This window comes from Podarcis gaigeae, assembly GCF_964106915.1.
Source record: "Podarcis gaigeae genome assembly, chromosome: 3".
In the NCBI taxonomy this organism is placed as follows: domain Eukaryota; kingdom Metazoa; phylum Chordata; class Lepidosauria; order Squamata; family Lacertidae; genus Podarcis; species Podarcis gaigeae.
In genome coordinates, this window is record NC_139680.1 from 103,762,739 (window position 1) to 103,780,913 (window position 18,175).

At 46.3% G+C, this 18,175-nt stretch overlaps 1 protein-coding gene and 1 pseudogene across 2 annotated transcripts; both read left to right on the top strand.

Annotated features, from left to right (window-relative positions):
- The first annotated feature begins 6,116 nt into the window (after positions 1-6,116).
- On the top strand, positions 6,117-16,047 carry MRPL2 (mitochondrial ribosomal protein L2). The gene is made up of 8 exons (XM_083733767.1): positions 6,117-6,231; positions 8,201-8,290; positions 10,147-10,312; positions 11,549-11,690; positions 11,815-11,930; positions 12,956-13,066; positions 14,464-14,537; positions 15,761-16,047. The coding sequence occupies exons 2-8, from the start codon at positions 8,222-8,224 to the stop codon at positions 15,971-15,973; spliced, it is 891 nt and encodes a 296-aa protein (XP_083589893.1). The 5' UTR covers positions 6,117-6,231; positions 8,201-8,221; the 3' UTR covers positions 15,974-16,047.
- Positions 16,048-17,135: 1,088 nt separating this feature from the next.
- Positions 17,136-17,607, top strand: LOC310841176 (large ribosomal subunit protein eL31 pseudogene; annotated as a pseudogene). The gene has a single exon. The product of its transcript is annotated as a large ribosomal subunit protein eL31 pseudogene (transcript).
- Positions 17,608-18,175: the final 568 nt, after the last annotated feature.

Sequence of the window (18,175 nt, forward strand, 5' to 3'; positions counted from 1 at the left end):
TTCCACTACTGCTTGCAATCGAGTTATTCTGTTTAGATTATAAATAGGATCCCGTGCCCCTTGTATGAGCTCACCAGGATTCCAGGAGGCAGGATCATAATAGGCTATAATGCGCTCTGGCGGCCAATCATCAGTACCGCTCCAACTTTGGGTACTTCCTCCTGCTATATGAGAAATATCAGCATTCCTTCGTGTACGCTTGGTTGAACTAGTGGGCATAATCCACATTGGTGGTAATACCCATCCCAGGAAACAAGTCCCACTCCATTTGGAAGGGAGCTTTTTGTATGCCCATTCTCCACATATCCACCACAACCATCGGGTCTGAGGTTTTTGGTACGTGGAGTACAGAAGGCGAAATACCAAAAGAGGTAGAGAGTTCACAGTGCAGTATGTTAGATTGCCTTTTTCTGTCACAGTTATGTTCCACACCACTTTCCATGCGTGAATAAATGAAGGTGCACAGGGCAAGGTATTCCGAGTTCGATAGGTAGTACCGTGTGCCCAGGTATGACTATTCTTAATATAATCCCAAGTATAGTGACAATGAGAAGAGCCTATCATGGGAGAATCAGCTGCATCTGATGATTTATGTACACAGAATTCCCCTTGTACAGGTATAACTCGTAATGGTTTAGTTGAGTTCCATCCGGGGAAATTCTGTATTTCTGTTTGGTGTGGCATTTCGCTTACCATACCAATGGCATCTAATGGTATCGGTAATAAGGGCATACCTCCCTCTGAATCATCTGGCCCAAGAGAGCAAACAAGGCAATTGGTCCTATTTGCAACATTGGCTACCATTTCAGCTAAACCTACCCACATATTGTGGTCATGGCTGAATCCATATTTAGCCAATTTGGTCAGATTCAAGGACCCTTCCCCTTCCCAAGGGATCAGGATTAATAATAAAATCATGTTGATGTCTAGTATATGCATTCCTTCCACAAAAGATTACCTTATTGTGATAGCAAATAATTATTAGCCCCAATATAATTCCCCCAGTGACAGAAATGGGGAACCACCAAGACCAAAACATATATCCCGAGGATCCCCAATGAGTAATATCACTTATAATTGTTCCACAAGGGGGCAGTCAATCAATTGTATAAGAGAATCTTCCCGTTCACAGTCGCTGGTTCAGACGCTCCTCAAGCTTCAGGCGTGCGCAGGTCAGCCAGCTTCCAGGTTGTGGCTGCAGCAGGCCGGTCGTCAAATGTTGCCCGTGACCTAGTCCGTTCCCGGTAGGGCTAGATACAGGGGTTTTTGGAGAGAGTCAGTTTTAAAGGATTAGAGGGGTCACCTTTGCACATCCAACTGCCTTTGGACTTCTTCAAACGAGAGTGATGAATCCAGGGGGTCACCTCGGCTACCTTCACCGCTGTTGGAGTAGAGAGCAAGACGGTGTAAGGTCCACGCCACTTTGGTGCAAGTGGATCACGTTTCCACTCTTTCACCCATACGCTATGCCAGCCTGGAGCTGATGAATCGGCTTGGCAATGCTGCACGGCGTGTGCTTGAGGGCCCACCTGTTAAGATAAAAAAAAACAAACAAACACGGGAGAGAGACAAAAACACGGGAGAGATTGCACTTGTCCCTGTGTCACATGGTCTCCTATTTGTTTGAGGTCAGTTGGAATATCCTGAACAAAGGAGGGCGGCCTCCCATACAGGAGCTCAAAAGGTGACAACTTAAGTCTTTTTGTGGGTGCGCACCGAACACGAAACAGTGTTATGGGTAACACATCTACCCTCCTGAGACTTTAGACCACGGGTGTCAAGCACAAGGCCCGTGTAGCCAGCAATTCCTGGTGTCTGTTAGGGCCGCCCCCGCTTCCCCCGCAAGCCCTTTTATCAATGACAAAGGCAGGAACGCTCCTTCCGCGCCTGTCCGGCTCTGCAAAAGGCAACCCTTTCACACGCTTGATTTGCAACCCAACCCAGCCGCGCGGTGCCCTTTCGGGTTTCTCCCTCTCCTCCCAGAAAGGCAGGCTGGATGCGGGGCGGTCCCTGCACCTTTAAAGTCCTGCACATTTTCTGCAGTGCGTACAAACACCGAGGTCTAGCTGCAAAGTTAGCAAGCCTAGGCCCTTGTTAAGGTGGGCTTGAGGAGGGTTGGCTCGGAAAGCCGCTCGGGTCGCTCTGTGCGTGCCCCCCTCCAAGCAACCCACGTGCAACGGGTGCTGGCTGAGCAAGGTCGCTGCTGCAAAAAAATAAATAAAGAGAGCACGAAAACATAACCCGCGCACCAGGGGAAGCTTGGCCGGAGGAAGCCGAGCAGCGTCGGCGTCGGCGCCTTGCTCTACTGGAGAGATGGCAGCCGAAGTTGTGTCACCTGCTGCTGCTGCTGGCCCGTGCCACCTTAAGGGCCGGTTGTTGGTGCTGTGGAGTGGGAGGTTGTCAGCAAGCACATGGGGATATTAAAGCAGCCTGTGCTTTTCCTTTGCAGGCTTGGCACAGCCCGGCCTGGTCCCTGGGGTGCAGGGCCGTAAGAGATGGAGGCAGGCTGGGCCCTCTCCCTCCTGGGTGAAGCACCTGCCGGAAGCCTCGTGGCGATAATCCCCCCCCCCCCGGGGCACACGCAACAGACACTGGGGCCAACGGAGCGTGGTGGGTTAGGGTGGCAAATGCCTCTCTGAGCTCCGCAGAAAAGCTGAACTTGCACCAGAGCCGCCTCTGACCCACATAATGGGCTATTGCCAGCTTGTATTTTAGGGAGCTGGTTTCTTGTTTTCAGCCTTGCAGCAGCAGTACCCGACTGCACACACTTAATGTGATCTCACAACAATCCTAGGAGGTAGGCCATGGTTATTCCCATTGTAGAAGAGAGGAGAAACGGAGTGATATAATGCCAGCAGTAGTATAAATATATCCCCATACATGCACCATACAAATAAAGAGTGGACACATAGTCCTACAGATACAACCGGCCCTTTGAGGGTGACCAAACTGTTGATGCGGCCCCCGATGAATTTGAGTTTGACACCCCTGCTTTAGACATATTAGTGGGCTTCTGGCATGCCCTGCAGATGCCTTGCACAAGCGTCTGGCGGTAGGTGGTAAGTCTGGCCAGGTGAATTGCATTGTTTGGATCCCAATTAGGATCTTCCAAGGAAAGTTATCTTGGAGATGACGGTCAGTATTAAAAATATTTCCCACTCTGGCCTGCTCACGCAAATATATCTGTGCCTTTTCAATTATGTCTCTCCTTTCCTCAGTGGTGAAAAGAGTATTCAGGAGCTGGCGACAATCTGTCCAAGTAGGACTATGAGTATTTACTATTGAGGTCACCAAGTCCATCATAGCCTGAGGTTTTTCGAAGTTCAAGGTGGCCGTGGTCCAGGTTGCCCTTTAACCAGCACAGGCTCCTCAAGTGCATCAAATACTCTTCTGAGAGGGGCTACTACGTAACCTTTGTCTTCACTCTGCTCTAGGGGCCTCAAATCATAAGGGATGGTATTTGTCCCAAGGCGTTCTTTTAGCAGCTTTATACGCCTGGCTGTATTGCTTGCTGATCGATTAAGGTCTCCCTGTTACTTCTGTAATAATTCTCTTATCCATGGAGGATTTTTATTTAATGTGCTCAGCCAGGAGTCTATATATGAAAATTGTTCTGGGCACCCTCCAGTTTCTTTGGCGATATCAGTCCAAAGTTTGTTTACTAAATTTATATCAAAGGTTCCCTGAGATGGCCATCCAGTATTGTGTTTCGGCCATTCTAGTTCACATAACGTTCTCAAGCGCTCTGGCGTCATTTTGACTCCATATGCCCCCGAGAAGGCTTTCTTAAAATTATTCAACATACATTCAAGAGGTGTATTTCCCCCCTTTGAACCCCCAACTCCCATTGTATGGCCCTGTGAAGTATCCTCTCAGTCACTCACACACACACCTTACTGGGAAACGAAGTAGTACTCACTCCACACTTAGGTCAGCTACACATTGTACTTTCTCACACATGCAATGCGCTAGATACTTCAACCACACTCTACCTCCCAATCTTCCCTTTTTCCTACACCAGATCACCATCTGATGTACCCAACCACCTAGCGTACTCAGTTCCCCTTTACTGAGACGCAGAAGTTTGATCAAGACTTCTCTTCCTCCCAATTAATTGGAGGGCCAAAAATCCCTTTTTGCACTTACCCTTGGTTGGTTCCCTGTTTCCCCCGGTCCGTCGCCGCCAATGAGCAGGGTACCAAACAGACGAGACTTCTGCGTTCCCCCTGGAAAAAGTTACCAGTGCGCGCTGGGAAGCAGTTTAAAGATCCTCTCTCTTGTACCCTGTCCAATAGGGCGAAGGGGCTGCGTTCCAGCAGACCACTTATCCGAGTCGCAGGCACCATAAAATGTAGCACCCTGCTTGTGGTTAACGCTTAGCTGGAATGAAATATTCAACGCAGCAATAGAGAAATTAAAATAATAATTTATTTGTCAGACAAATAAATGAGAGGCTCAGTGGTATATGGTTACCAAGCTCTGGCCTGCCTCCTGCCATTATGGCCAGCACTTATATTCCCTTAATCCAGCCCCCTTTGCTCCTTCTGTGGCTGCCTCTGTCCAATCAGCCTGATTGGATTTCCTATTGGCTGTTTGGTAGAACCAATCACAAAAGATACACCCCCAAAAGATACACCCAGTTCCTTGCCCTTAAGGGAGACAAAGAGCTATATATATGACATATAAGTAATAATATATCTTACATGGAATCTTAATTACCAGCTTCACCTCTTGCCCTCTTTGCTCTATTGCCTTCTAAAACAAATGGTTAATCTTAAATTTTTATCTTAAACATATGTCAAGGATATTGAGTTCACATCAACATTGAAAGATCTCCTTCATTTGAGAATTTCTAAACAAAATGCCTGACAGCCATTTGTCATGAGTGCTTGCTGGCGTCTTTCTGTCTTGCAGGGGAGCTGGACTCGTTTTGCCCCTCTGGTCTCACAGCAATATGACTCTATGAAATAAGAATTTAGCATTTCTTTCTTTCTAGATCCTTTGCATAATTACATTTAAGCCAGCATATTTCATACATAACATATATAGCTTTTTAGAAGGATAAATCTCCTCAAAGTAAAAGGAAGGAACAGTTTACAGCCTCAAAATAAAAAGTGAAGGAAAAAGTCTCTTCCTTTGCTCTTGACCTTCTGTCCTGTGGCTCAAATTTAACGGTTTTATTTTACTATTTACCAACTCTTAATTATGTTGGGTCTATGTAACCTTACTCTTGACCTGTAATTCCCTGTTTACGACTTTAAGAATTGTCTTCTGCTATAAATCAAAGGGGCCCCTTGTCTAGGAGGAATTGCCAAGGAGGAATTGTCAAGGCCTTTTCTCTGCCTGGCATGAAACATTGGTGAATTTAGGAATCGATCAAAATATAAGCCAATATAAGCCTTGATTAAAAATACAGTCTATATTCAGATGCCACAGTGATGTATGGAAGTGAGAGCTGGACCGTAAAGAAGGCTGATCGCCAAAGAATTGATGCTTTTGAATTATGGTGCTGGAAGAGACTCTTGAGAGTCCCATGGACTGCAAGAAGATCAAACCTATCCATTCTGAAGGAAATCAGCCCTGAGTGCTCACTGGAAGGACAGATTGTGAAGCTGAGGCTCCAGTACTTTGGCCTCCTCATGAGAAGAGAAGACTCTCTGGAAAAGACCCTGATGTTGGGAAAGATGGAGGGCACAAGGAGAAGGGGACGACAGAGGACGAGATGGTTGGACAGTGTTCTCAAAGCTACCAGCATGAGTTTAACCAAACTGCGGGAGGCTGTGGAAGACAGGAGTGCCTGGCGAGCTGTGGTCCATGGGATCACGAAGAGTCGGACATGACTAAACGACTAAACAACAACAGCTTTTCATTGGGTTTCTAGAGCTGTTGAGGTGTTACCTTTACATACTACTACTACTACTACTATTATTATTAGCAAAATAATATGTGTGAAACAAGGATTTCTGAGTCCTGCCCGCAGCAGTATTAAAGCAGTACTAAAGTGGCCCTCCAGATGTTGTTGGACTACAACTCCCAACCTCCTTCACGGGGAACCTGCAGCCCAACCAGCACCTGGAAGACCCCGTTCTCCCCCATCCCTTTTATGGATTCTCGACCCCTCTTACGTCAAAGCAAAACTGGAGCTCCGCCCAGGACTGGCGCGCGCATGCTCCGAGGCCTCCGGAAGGCAGAATGGAGGCACAGGACTAGTGGCGTGGGACCTAATTCCGGGTGAGTGGAGGCGGCCTCATTCCCGGTGTCGCATTGAGCATGGTCATAATGCTTGCCTGAAAAACATTTCCGTTCCTGGGTGGGATATAGTTTCCTGGAAAGCCTTGTTAGTTAGACCCCTGCAGCTGCCGGAGACGTTTCTCTGCAAAAGCCCTCCTCCAGCTGCAATATACTGTGCAGGGTTTTCTTGGAAGTAAGGGCTGTTAAAACCAGACTCCGATCGGAGTCCAGTGGTCCCTATACATACCTACTCGGAGGTAAGGCCCGTTAAACTCAGCGGGACTTACGACCAGGCAAGTGGGCGGAGAGGACTGCCGCCTAGGTGCGTTTCTTGCAAATAAGGCTGCTGTCCTGTGCCCTTGAACATCGTGCATTTTACATCTGTGTAAGCTGGGTGTCATGTTGTACAAGAGACTGCAGTTGCTGCAAATATTCTGCCCTGCCACAACCCTTCATTCTAACCCCTTGGGTGGGGTATTACTGGTGGTATTCACGTATATTTTACTCAGACTACACCCATTTAAACTAATGGACCTAACTTAGGCATGTTCATTAACTTCAGTGGGAGGGATGGCTCAGTCAGTAGAGCATGAGAGTCTTGAATATCTATACTCTGAGGGAAAAACTTGGCTTAATTGCTACCCTATGCATCTCAGAAAAGCTCTTTGAGTTTTTCCCCTTTAATTATCAGGCACAACAATTAGAGGGGAATGATAAAGGGGGTGGCACTGTGGTCTAAACCGCTAGGTTAAGGGCTTTCTGTTCGGAAGGTCAGCGGTTCGAATCCCCGCGGTTCAAATCTGTGTGACATGGGAAACTCCCGTTGCTCGGTCCCAGCTCCTGCCAACCTAGCAGTTTGAAAGCACGTCAAAGTGCAAGTAGATAAATAGGTACCACTCCGGCGGGAAGGTAAACGGTGTTTCCGTGCGCTGCTCTGGTTTCGCCAGAAGCGGCTTAGTCATGTTGGTCACATGACCCGGAAAAACTGTCTGCGGACAAACGTCGGCTCCCTCGGCCAGTAAAGCGAGATGAGCACTGCAACCCCAGAGTTGTCCGCAACTGGACTTAACTGTCAGGGGTCCTTTACCTTTACCTTTAATAAATTTTACCTTTACCTTTAATAAACCCCAGATGAGGAAATCACTGCTCCTGAGCTGTCCTAGAATCTGTTTGCTAACAGTGTTACTTAGAAGTAACCATTGAGTTCAGTGAGGGTTACTCAAGTTGGTGTAGGATTGCAGCCTAAGAATGGGAATGCAAGCACTATGACACTCTTCCCATCGCCATACATTTTCTTGTGATTCAAAGCAATAAATTTTCTTGTGATTCAAAGCAATTTCACATACTCTGCATGTGGATTTCATCCTGTTTTATACATTGAAATGCTTTCCTTAGAGAGACACCTCACAAGTTTTCTTACAACTCTAGGGATAATGCTTTGGAATAAGATGGTTCAAGATTCTCCCCAGTTCCAGTTATCTATGTTTTGGTGGCATAATGTGTAGAGCAAGCATAGGGAACCTGTGGCCTCTAGACATTGGACTACAACTCCCATCATCCCTGCTGGCTGGGGAGATAGAATTGGGAGTTCAACACCATCTGAATGGCCACAGGTTCCCCATCCTTGAAGTAGTGTCAATTAGTACCTGGGAAAGCTGGGTTTAGATCCTGAATCACTAGGTGACCTTGGGCCAATCACCACATCTCCCCGTAACATCTCTTACGGGCTTGTGAGAATCAAATGGAACAAACTCCATGGATGTCACTGTAAGCTTCTTGGAGAATGGTTAGGATTTTATTATTTTTATGGAACAAATAAAATCATAAATGGTTGTTTTCAGCTTTCCCCCTGGAAGTAGTGGCACTTATCCCAGCAAAGCTTTTTGTCTGTTTTGTGTTAATGGTTTTTATTGCTTACATCACTTCACACGTATCAGTAAACTAATAATCTGTTCTTCCCCATCTTCAGCAGGAACAGGTGTTACTGATAATGGCTGTATCTAGCTTGATCCGGAGCTTTGGGTCCCTGCTGTTGTCCTCAAGTCCTCGTCTCTCCCAGGTACAGCAGCCACGTTGATCAGTTTCTTATCTTTTTCCACTGTGGGTTTATTATTGCATGCACTGTGTATATAGAATGTCCTCTCTCTAGATAGAATTTTGCTGTGGACCTTGCAGCGCAATTAAACTTGCTTATTTTCCTGACACCAAGGCCTTAAATTGTTTGGAATTACCAGGGCTCAGCCTAGAAACCAATTCCGTTTTAGTTGTTGCTGTTTGTTTTAGGATTTGACCAAATGACGCATGCAGATATAATAAGGAAAAATTCTTATGAGCATTTGTTTTCTGCTCTCTTGAGTAATAACAACCAACACCCCTCTCCCCAAAAAAATCTGAAAGTAGGGAGAACAGTGTTTGGCTTGGAGGTTGTGACATCTAATACAGGATTCAGTCCCAGCCCCTTCCACTGTAGACTGTTAAGCACCACAAACTTTTCAAGTGTTTTTGACCCTGTGTTTTGCAACAACTGCTGCATTTTTAACGCATTGCAGTGGGATAATTTTTTCAGATCTTTTACATAGTAATGCATTATATTACTATGATTTTTAAAAAGGGTCTGATGTGGTATAAGGCAGTTCCTTCTGTTCCTAATTAAATTAAGGCTTGCTTTCAGAACCAAAAAATAAATAAAAATTCAGATCTTTGCTGATAAGATTGTCACTGCATTTTAAGGCCGCATTTCCAAAGCACAATAGACAGTGAAGGATTGCGAGATTATGGCCTAGGTTACCAACCTGTTTAAGACCATGGGCACATTCAGACAGAAAATGGACACAGAACAAGCTTTAAAAGCACATAGAGCTGAAAGTGGGGGGGGGGAGTGCGACTCTTCCAGCTTTCTCCTTCAGCTCTATATACTTTACAAAGGAGAAAAAGATAGTCATTCTCATCACCTCATGACCAAGGGGGGCAGTGATGTTGTTGTTGTTGTTTAGTCGTTTAGTCGTGTCCGACTCTTCGTGATCCCATGGACCACAGCTCGCCAGGCACTCCTGTCTTCCACAGCCTCCCGCAGTTTGGTTAAACTCATGCTGGTAGCTTTGAGAACACTGTCCAACCATCTCGTCCTCTGTCGTCCCCTTCTCCTTGTGCCCTCCATCTTTCCCAACATCAGGGTCTTTTCCAGAGAGTCTTCTCTTCTCATGAGGAGGCCAAAGTACTGGAGCCTCAGCTTCACGATCTGTCCTTCCAGTGAGCACTCAGGGCTGATTTCCTTAAGAATGGATGCGTTTGATCTTCTTGCAGTCCATGGGACTCTCAAGAGTCTTCTCCAGCACCATAATTCAAAAGCATCAATTCTTTGGCGATCAGCCTTCTTTATGATCCAGCTCTCACTTCCATACATCACTACTGGGAAAACCATAGCTTTAACTATACGGACCTTTGTTGGCAAGGTGACGTCTCTACTTCTCAAGATGCTGTCTAGGCCTGTCATTGCCCTTCTCCCAAGAAGCAGGCGTCTTTTAATTTCGTGGCTGCTGTCACCATCTGCAGTGATCATGAAGCCCAAGAAAGTAAAATCTCTCACTACCTCCATTTCTTCCCCTTCTATTTGCCAGGAGGTGATGGGACCAGTGGCCATGATCTTCGGTTTTTTGATGTTGAGCTTCAGACCATAGGGGGCAGTAATAGTGGAGGACAAATCTATGCCAAAAGTCTGCAGCATAGTCTTCCATTAGCACCCAGAAAACATCTTTGTCCTCCGGGGGCAGTGATAGTGGAGGAAAAGATGTTTTCTGGGTGCTAATGGAAGACTATGCTGCAGACTTCTGGCATAGATCTAATTCAAACACACCCTGAACATAGGAATTAGGGTAGAAATTTCAGTTCATGATGCTTGATTTCCGCCTTTCCTAGATACCTGTGCCTCCCAAGCCTACCTGCCTTGCTGGCCTTGTCCATGCATACCGTGAAATCAGCACCTCTGCTGTTCTATCTACCTCCGATCCACTGTGGAAATGCAGGATCAAGTATACCACAAAGCCCATCGGCATGAAAAAGACAGGAGGGCGAGACCACACAGGTATGTCTGCAGCCCCTCACAGCTGGACTGCGCTCAAGTGAGCAAAGGCAACCTCCTCTGTCAGGAGAGACCAAGTAGGGGAAAAACCCAAGTCTTCTGACGCCATTCTCCTATGGCAAGGGAATTTCTTTTTAAAAAACAACAACACAGTTTTTGTTTTAAATCTTTAGACTACGTTACGGCAGGTGTGGGCAACCTTTCTTCTGTTGAGGGCCATATTCTCTCAAGGACAACTTGTTAGGGGCCGAATACTGGCAGCAAGATGGGAATGTGCTAACTAGGCTTTGGGAAGGAGGTAGGAGGGTTCTAGGACCCCACCAGAGCCCTTACGCCTCTTCCCAAAACCAGACACATCATTGGGAAGGCAGTGGAAGTCCAACAATGGCTCTGAGAATGAGATGCTGGATTAGATGGGCTCTTGGCCTGATCCAGCAGGTTCTTTTTATGTTCTTGGAACTGCTTTTTAACTGAAGGCGCTGAGGATCAAGCCTTGGAACTTCTAGACACAAAGCTTGTGCACTGCCACTGAACTGTAACCCACCTCAAAGAAAATGGTGGATGCCAAGCTCCAGTTAGGAGGAGATATGTTCTTCCGATCATTATGCTTAGCATTTGTATCGTGCGTTTCGAGTGTACAAAGGACTTCACATAAAGTAATTCTTACAACAACCCAGCAGGCCACGTAGCATTATCCAGGGTAGTTATCTCCATGTTACACAGGGGGGACTAGAACCGGAACAAAGAGGATGATAGTTTTCTTAATGCCACTGATTGAACTCATGGGTGAGGTGAGAATTTCCAGATCATAGCTGCACCAGGGCTCTCTAATATTTTTATTTTGGGGATTCATCAACTCAAATAATAAATGCTCGAGTCAACTATCGAAATATTAATGAAGCAACTTTACAATAAGGACTCTTAGCTAAACATATTGTATTGTTCCCAAGTCAATATGAATAACAATCTGGGCATCTTTTGGTTTCTGTTTCTAATTCTCAAGTTAATTCCTGCTTCCCCCCACCCCACCAAGTGTATACTAACCACCATGAGGACTAGATACTTGCTTTTTGAAACCTGGAAGCTTTTAGTCTTGTTTCAGGTTTTACCTTTGGCCAGACCTAATTTCTGACCGCTTTCATAGAGATAGGGTGGTTGCTGGGAAGCTTGGTCCAGTATTTTTATCTATCCATTTGACTGCAATGTGTGATGCTGAATGAGCTCCATGTCCGTCACAAGGTCGTATCCGGGTGCATAGAATTGGAGGCGGGCATAAGCAGCGCTACCGCATGATTGATTTCCGAAGGCTGAACTATGAAGCTGGACAAGAGCCTGGTTTCTTTGAGGAGAAAGTGGTTCAGGTGCGGTACGACCCATGCAGGTGAGTAGCAGACACATGGTCTGGAGACTGTGGTGGTTTTTTTCCTTTTTGATACTTGGGAATGAGACTGACAGCTTAGGCTGACCATGCCCTCTTGGTATCTCTTTGTTATTGCCCACGGCAGATCTGCAGACATAGCTCTCGTGGCTGGAGGGAAGAGGAGACGGTGGATCATTGCGACAGAAAACATGCAGGCTGGTGACATCCTCAAAACTTCAGGACAAATTGGCAGGATGGCAGGTAAATCTGGAGGATGGTGTCCCGTTCTGGGTGCCACATTTTACGAAGGACGTTGACCAGCTGGGTATTGCAGGTGGCAAGAACTCTGAAAAAACCAAGGCCCACGAATAGTTCTTAAGAGCTGAGTAGGTTTAGTCTGGAGAAGAGAAGCTTTCAGAGGAGAGAGGGTAGCTCTCTTCAAGTATCTGAAGGGCTGTCTTTCAGAAGATGGGAGCAGGCTCAGTCTCTGTTGTTCCAGAGCGTAGGGCTGGAACTAATGTGTGGAAATTGCAGGGAAGCAGATTTCCTAACAGTAAGATCAGTTTTGACAGTGGAACAGGCAGTGGCTCCTTCTACGCCATACATTTAATGCAGTATCATGACGCTTTAAAGGGTTACGGCTTCCCCCAAAGAATCCTGGGAACTGTAGTTTGTTGAGGGTGCCTAAAGTTATTAGGACATCCACTTTTTCCTCCCCGCACAATATCAATAACTGCATTGATTTTTAACTCTATTTTTATTGCTGCTTTTATTTCTTAAACTGTAGTTGAATTTGATGTAATGCACTAAAATGCAGTAAGAGGTGAAAGCAGCAATAATGATACAGTTAAATGATACAGTTAAAACACATACAGCATCTACGCATAGCACATCACAATTGCTACAATGGACGTCAAAAGCATTTAAGTGGTCCACCAAGGCCACCAGCAATTTTCAAGTGATCCATGGGGGGGGGGGGGGGGAAATATTGAGGAACCACTGTTTAAATGTACAGGGAAGCATTAGCATCCGAAGCTCTGTTCTCACTCCCACCCTTACATTGGATGGCCCTGTATCCATAACAGGGCCTTTTCAGTGGTGGCACCAACATTGTACGCGACATTCCTTGTGCTTGTCCACCTGCCGAAGGAGGACAGACTGAGGCTGCACACTTGGGCCTTAGTTCTACTTGGGAGTTTTTGTGCCTTGGCTGTTTTCGGTGTGAATATGGTGGTGGAATTTATTGATTGATTGATTGATTGATTGATTGATTGATTGTCTTCCAGTGTCGGCTAACGAAGGAGATGCCTATCCAGTTGGGGCTCTGCCAGTAGGGACCCTGATCAACAATTTAGAGAGCCATCCCGGGAAAGGAGCGCAGTATATTCGAGCAGCAGGTCAGCACCAGATCAAGGCCAGAAACAACTTTGAGGGAGGTAGCAAATCTGGGCAGGTGGTCAGAATCAAGACAGTTGCCTCCTTTCCCTCCCTCCCTTTTCAACTAAAGGAGAATGTTAAATCTGTTGGAACAAATGGAGTCTGTGTCCCAAAAGAATCTTATTCTGCCTCCTTCCAGACACACTCCCCCCTTTTTATAGGAGCTGACCCTTTTTATTCTTATTTAAGGATTTATAAACTGCTTCACAACAGAATGTTTCTAATGCGGTGTACAACACCAAGTCCCCCCCCCCAAACATATAAAGTACCGTATTTTTCGCACCATAGGGCGCACCAAGTTTTTAGGGGGGGGGAAATCAAGAACCCCCCCCCCAGCCCCAAAGAGCAGCGTACAGGCTGCGCACAACCTCTCCCTGCCGGAGGGGTTGCGCGCGGCTATGGCACAAGCCAAGGGTTCCCCTTTTTGGGTTCCCCTTTAGCCCCGTGCAGCCTCTCCCAGGAGAGACGCTGGGAGGGAGACGCTGTGCAGGGCTTTCCTGACTTTCCTGGGAGGTGGGGGGATTCACCCACCTCCCGCAAAACCGGCAGAAGCCGCGCAACTCCTTTAAAGAGATTGCGGCTTCTCCTGGCTTTTCTGGGAGGTGGGAGAAGGGACTGATGTGGCCAGTCAGTCCCTTCTACCTCCTGTGGAAAAGCCCGCAAGAGCGCACGGAGCTTGTGTGCAGCTCTTGGGGGCTTTTCCCGCCTGCCTCCCCCCTGCATTCGCTCCATAGGACGCACACACATTTTCGCTTGCTTTTTAGGAGGGGAAAAGTGTGTCCTATGGTGCGAAAAATACGGTAAATCTTTTGGGGAAGTCTCCATTGGTAGTCCCCCATTCATTCAGTGTTGTGGGCCCCAGCCTGTGGTACCACCTCCCGACTGGAGCTTGCTGAACTTCAGGCACACAGCAGAAAATACTTTCTTATTCCAGTAGGCATTCTAAGCTTTATGATCAGGCATCCCCAAGCCCTGCCCTCATGCTGTTTTGGGACTACAATTCCCATCATCCCTGACCACTGGTCCTGTTAGCTAGGGATGATGGGAGTTGTAGTCCCAAGACAGCTGGAGGCCCGAGTTTGCGGATGCCTGCTTTATGATGTACTTCTTACTGTTTTATTCTCTGTATGTTGTTGTTGTTTGCATACTGCTTAGAAATGCTAATGATTATTATATAAATACCTTGATTTTTTTTTTTAAAAAAAGGACCCACACTGCTTTGTGGGAGATCAGGATCTGGCCAGCAGTTTGTAAAGAAGCTTATGGGGAATTCGCTTCCTTGCTGCTTCCAGTAAATGTGAGCTGGGCTGAGTCAAAGCGTACTAAAGCCCGGCTGATGCTTTGTTCCTGCTTCCAGGCACCTGTGGCGTGATACTAAGGAAGGTGAACAAGACAGTCATCATCCAGTTACCCTCCAAGAGGCAAATGCAGGTAAACAATTTGGGATGCAACAGAGATGCAACAGGCAACCTCCTCTGAGGGTGGTTAATTATCCTGTCACTCCTAATGCAGAGAAGCAGCAGAGGTGGCTTTCCTCCGAGGACAGTGGTTTGGAGGAGGCAAGTCCAGAGCAGCAAATCATGCAGAGATGCAACAGGCAGCCTCAGCCTGTTGTAAGACAAAGTACAGTGGTACCTCGGGTTAAGTACTTAATTTGTTCCGGTTAAGAACCTGAAACTGTTCTTAACCTGAAGCACCACTTTAGCTAATGGGGCCTCCTGCTGCTGCTGCTGCGCCGCCGGAGCACGATTTCTGTTCTTCCTAAAGCAAAGTTCTTAACCCGAGGTAATATTTCTGGGTTGGCGGAGTCTGTAACCTGAAGCGTATGTAACCCGAGGTACCACTGTATATACCGCCACGTGGCAGATGGCATCTGCTCGCTGACCCATCCATATGGCAGCCTTCTTCAACCTGGTGCCCACCAGATGTTTTGGACTACAGTTCCTATCAGACCTGGCTGGCGTTGCCAGTGGTCAAGTGGGAGTTGTAATCCAAGAAAATACGGAGGCCACCAGGTTGTATTGGTTGTATTGTTTGGGCCTTCTGTGCTGAACCAAGTTGTCAATAATAATAATAATAATAATAATGTTTTATTTATACCCCGCCCTTCCAGGTTCGGAAAACCGGGCTCAGGGCGGCTAACAACAAATTTAAAACACTTAATTGATGCAACAAAAAACAGCATAAAATACAATATAAAACATGAATAACAATAAACTCAGGATTCAAAAATCAATTTAGGGGGGAAATCCATCCAATAAACATTAGATGATCACCAGGGCTAGCTGGCTAAATTAGTCCTATTTGGGCCAGCAAGGAGACCAGGGGAGAATTAGCTGTGGGTTCCCAGAGCGGGTAATCTTCATAAAAAGGGGAGGGAGAGAGAAGGAAGGGGAAAAAAAGATCAGGCTAAGTTCAAATTGAAAGCCAGGCAGAATAGCTCTGTCTTACAGGCCCTGCGGAAGGAAGTTAAATCCAGAAAGATCCAGCAACATGTAAAAATCGAGAGTGTAATGACGTATGAAGCTTCTAACGTTATCATTGCTCAGTCTACACTTTCCCACATAGGTTTTGTACGAGTTAGGCAATGTGTCTACTGAGGTTCTTCACCCCTGGTTTGTATTCCTGCTCCATAACCTTTCTCACTCTTACAGGTGATGGAGACCTGCATGGCAACAGTGGGCCGCGTTTCCAACGTTGACCACAACAAACGGATCATTGGGAAGGCTGGTCGGAACCGGTGGTTAGGGAAGCGGCCCAAGAGTGGCCTGTGGCATCGCAAAGGGGGGTGGGCGGGCCGCAAGATCAGGCCCCTCCCACCCATGAAGAGCTATGTCAACATCCCATCAGCGTCTGCACACGTTTGATGCCTGTGTCTGTGTTGTCAGTGATTCTGTAGGATTCTGTCAATAAAGGCTATCCTCTCTGACATGTAAACTCAGCTAAGGTTGCAGAGTACATCCCTTGTTGTTTGTTAATTTATTTACCGCTTATATGCCAAAATGGCCTCTGTTGTTTAGTCGTTTAGTTGTGTCTCACTCTTTGTGACCCCATGGACCAGAGCACACCAGGCACTCCTGTCTTCCACTGCCTCCTGCAGTTTCGTCAAACTCATGCTGGTAGCCTCGAGAACACTGTCCAATCATCTCGTCCTCTGTCATCCCCTTCTCCTTGTGCCCTCCATCTTTCCCAACATCAGGGTCTTTTCCAGGGAGTCTTCTCTTCTCATGAGATGGCCTAAGTATTGGAGCCTCAGCTTCAGAATCTGTCCATCCAGTGAACACTCAGGGCTGATTTCCTTCAGAATGGATAGATTTGATCTTCTTGCAGTCCACGGGACTCTCAAGCGTCTCCTCCAGCACCATCATTCAAAACCACCAATTCTTTGGCAATCAGCCTTCTTTATGGTCCAGCTCTCACTTCCATACATCACTACTGGGAAAACCATAGCTTTAACTATATGGGCCTTTGTTGGCAAGGTGATGTCTCTGCTTTATAGATTACAGCTATAAAATCAGTACAATTGCAGTGGGGCATTAAAACACCCTCAGTTAAAATATATAACAAAACAGGATTTAATAGCATAACCATTTTAAGAGTTAAAATAATAACATCGGAAATTGGTCCAGGAGAATGCTTGCCCAAACAAGTGTGTCTTCAGGAGCCCTCAGAATGCCAATACTGATGTGGGCATCTCATTTCAGCAGGGATGGCATGAAAAAGCCTGCCTCTCTGTTACCATAAACTGATAATCGTACAGTTCTGGCAAAATGGGGGATTGTTGAAATAATACTGTAAATCCCACTGGAGAGAACAGTTTACTGGGACTGACACACTAAAAAACCTAGTCCTAGTCAGAATTGGGAGGATCTGAACCTATTTAAATTGGTGTGCTTTGGTTTAACTGACTCAGTACGGAATCCGATTGTTAGGGTAATGTGGGCAGATTGCAATGCAGTATGAAAAAAAATTGTGGTAGAGCGATGCCTTAATTAGGATTAACTAAAACGTCACCCGGGGTTCCTTGGTTTCCTCCCATAAGCCCCCGTGCCTTTCTGGTCTGGTCCTGAGCAGGATGGCTCCTGCAAAGAAAGGTGGTGAAAAGAAGAAAGGGCGGTCAGCCATCAATGAGGTGGTTACTCGGGAATATACTATAAACATTCACAAACGGATCCATGGCGTGGGCTTCAAGAAGCGGGCTCCTCGTGCTCTCAAGGAGATCTGTAAATTTGCAATGAAGGACATAGGGACTCCTGATGTACGCACTGACACCTGCTTGAACAAGGCTGTCTGGGCAAAAGGAGCAAGGAATGTTCCTTACCGTATCCGTGTGCGTTTATCCAGAAAACGCAAAGAAGATGAGGATTCGCCTAATAAACTGTATACACTGGTCACATATGTGCCAGTTACCACTTTCAAAAGCCTACAGACTGTTAATGTGGATGAAAACTAATCTTTCATTACAATAAAAATGTTATGACATTAAAAAAAACAACTAAAACGTCACCCCAAAATAGCAAGTGTGCTTTCACCTCCAGACCAGAACCCTTATGGCTAGAGGTTCAGCAAAACATAGGTGGTGGGTAGGGAAGGGGGATAAGAAAATCTGGGCATGATTCAGGACTAAAAGCCTGCATCTTGTTGAGAGTCTTGAGATGCAATGAAAATGTTGGGAATCTGACATACAGTAATAGATATAGGTAGTGCTCAGAGCCATTACCACAGCAAATGGCTCATTTGACCTTGCACCTGTGATTACATTGCCCATGGGGTGAATTAGGCTGAATGAAATTGAACCCTTTCTATGCCCAGCTGCTCCAACAAATGTTAGACTGAATTAAGCTGAATTGCTACACCCATTTACCTGGGAGAAAGCCTTGTGGAAATCAGTGGGACTTACCATTGAGTAGACCCATATAGAATTGCAGCGTCAAGTCTCTGCTAGATGCAAAATGAATTTCATGATGCAGAGAGGCTGCAGAATAGCAATGGCAATTCTGCATGTTAAAAAATATAAAACTTTGCATTAATACCTGTGGCATCTTACCTGTTTACTCAAAAGTATGTCT

Bases quoted from the DNA above. Each gene is read 5' to 3' on its own strand.
- MRPL2 (XM_083733767.1), top strand. From the start codon at position 8,222: ATGGCTGTATCTAGCTTGATCCGGAGCTTTGGGTCCCTGCTGTTGTCC. The intron at 8,291-10,146 runs GTACAGCAGCCA...CGCCTTTCCTAG, and splicing joins CAAGTCCTCGTCTCTCCCAG to ATACCTGTGCCTCCCAAGCC. The intron at 10,313-11,548 runs GTATGTCTGCAG...GTCCGTCACAAG, and splicing joins AGGAGGGCGAGACCACACAG to GTCGTATCCGGGTGCATAGA.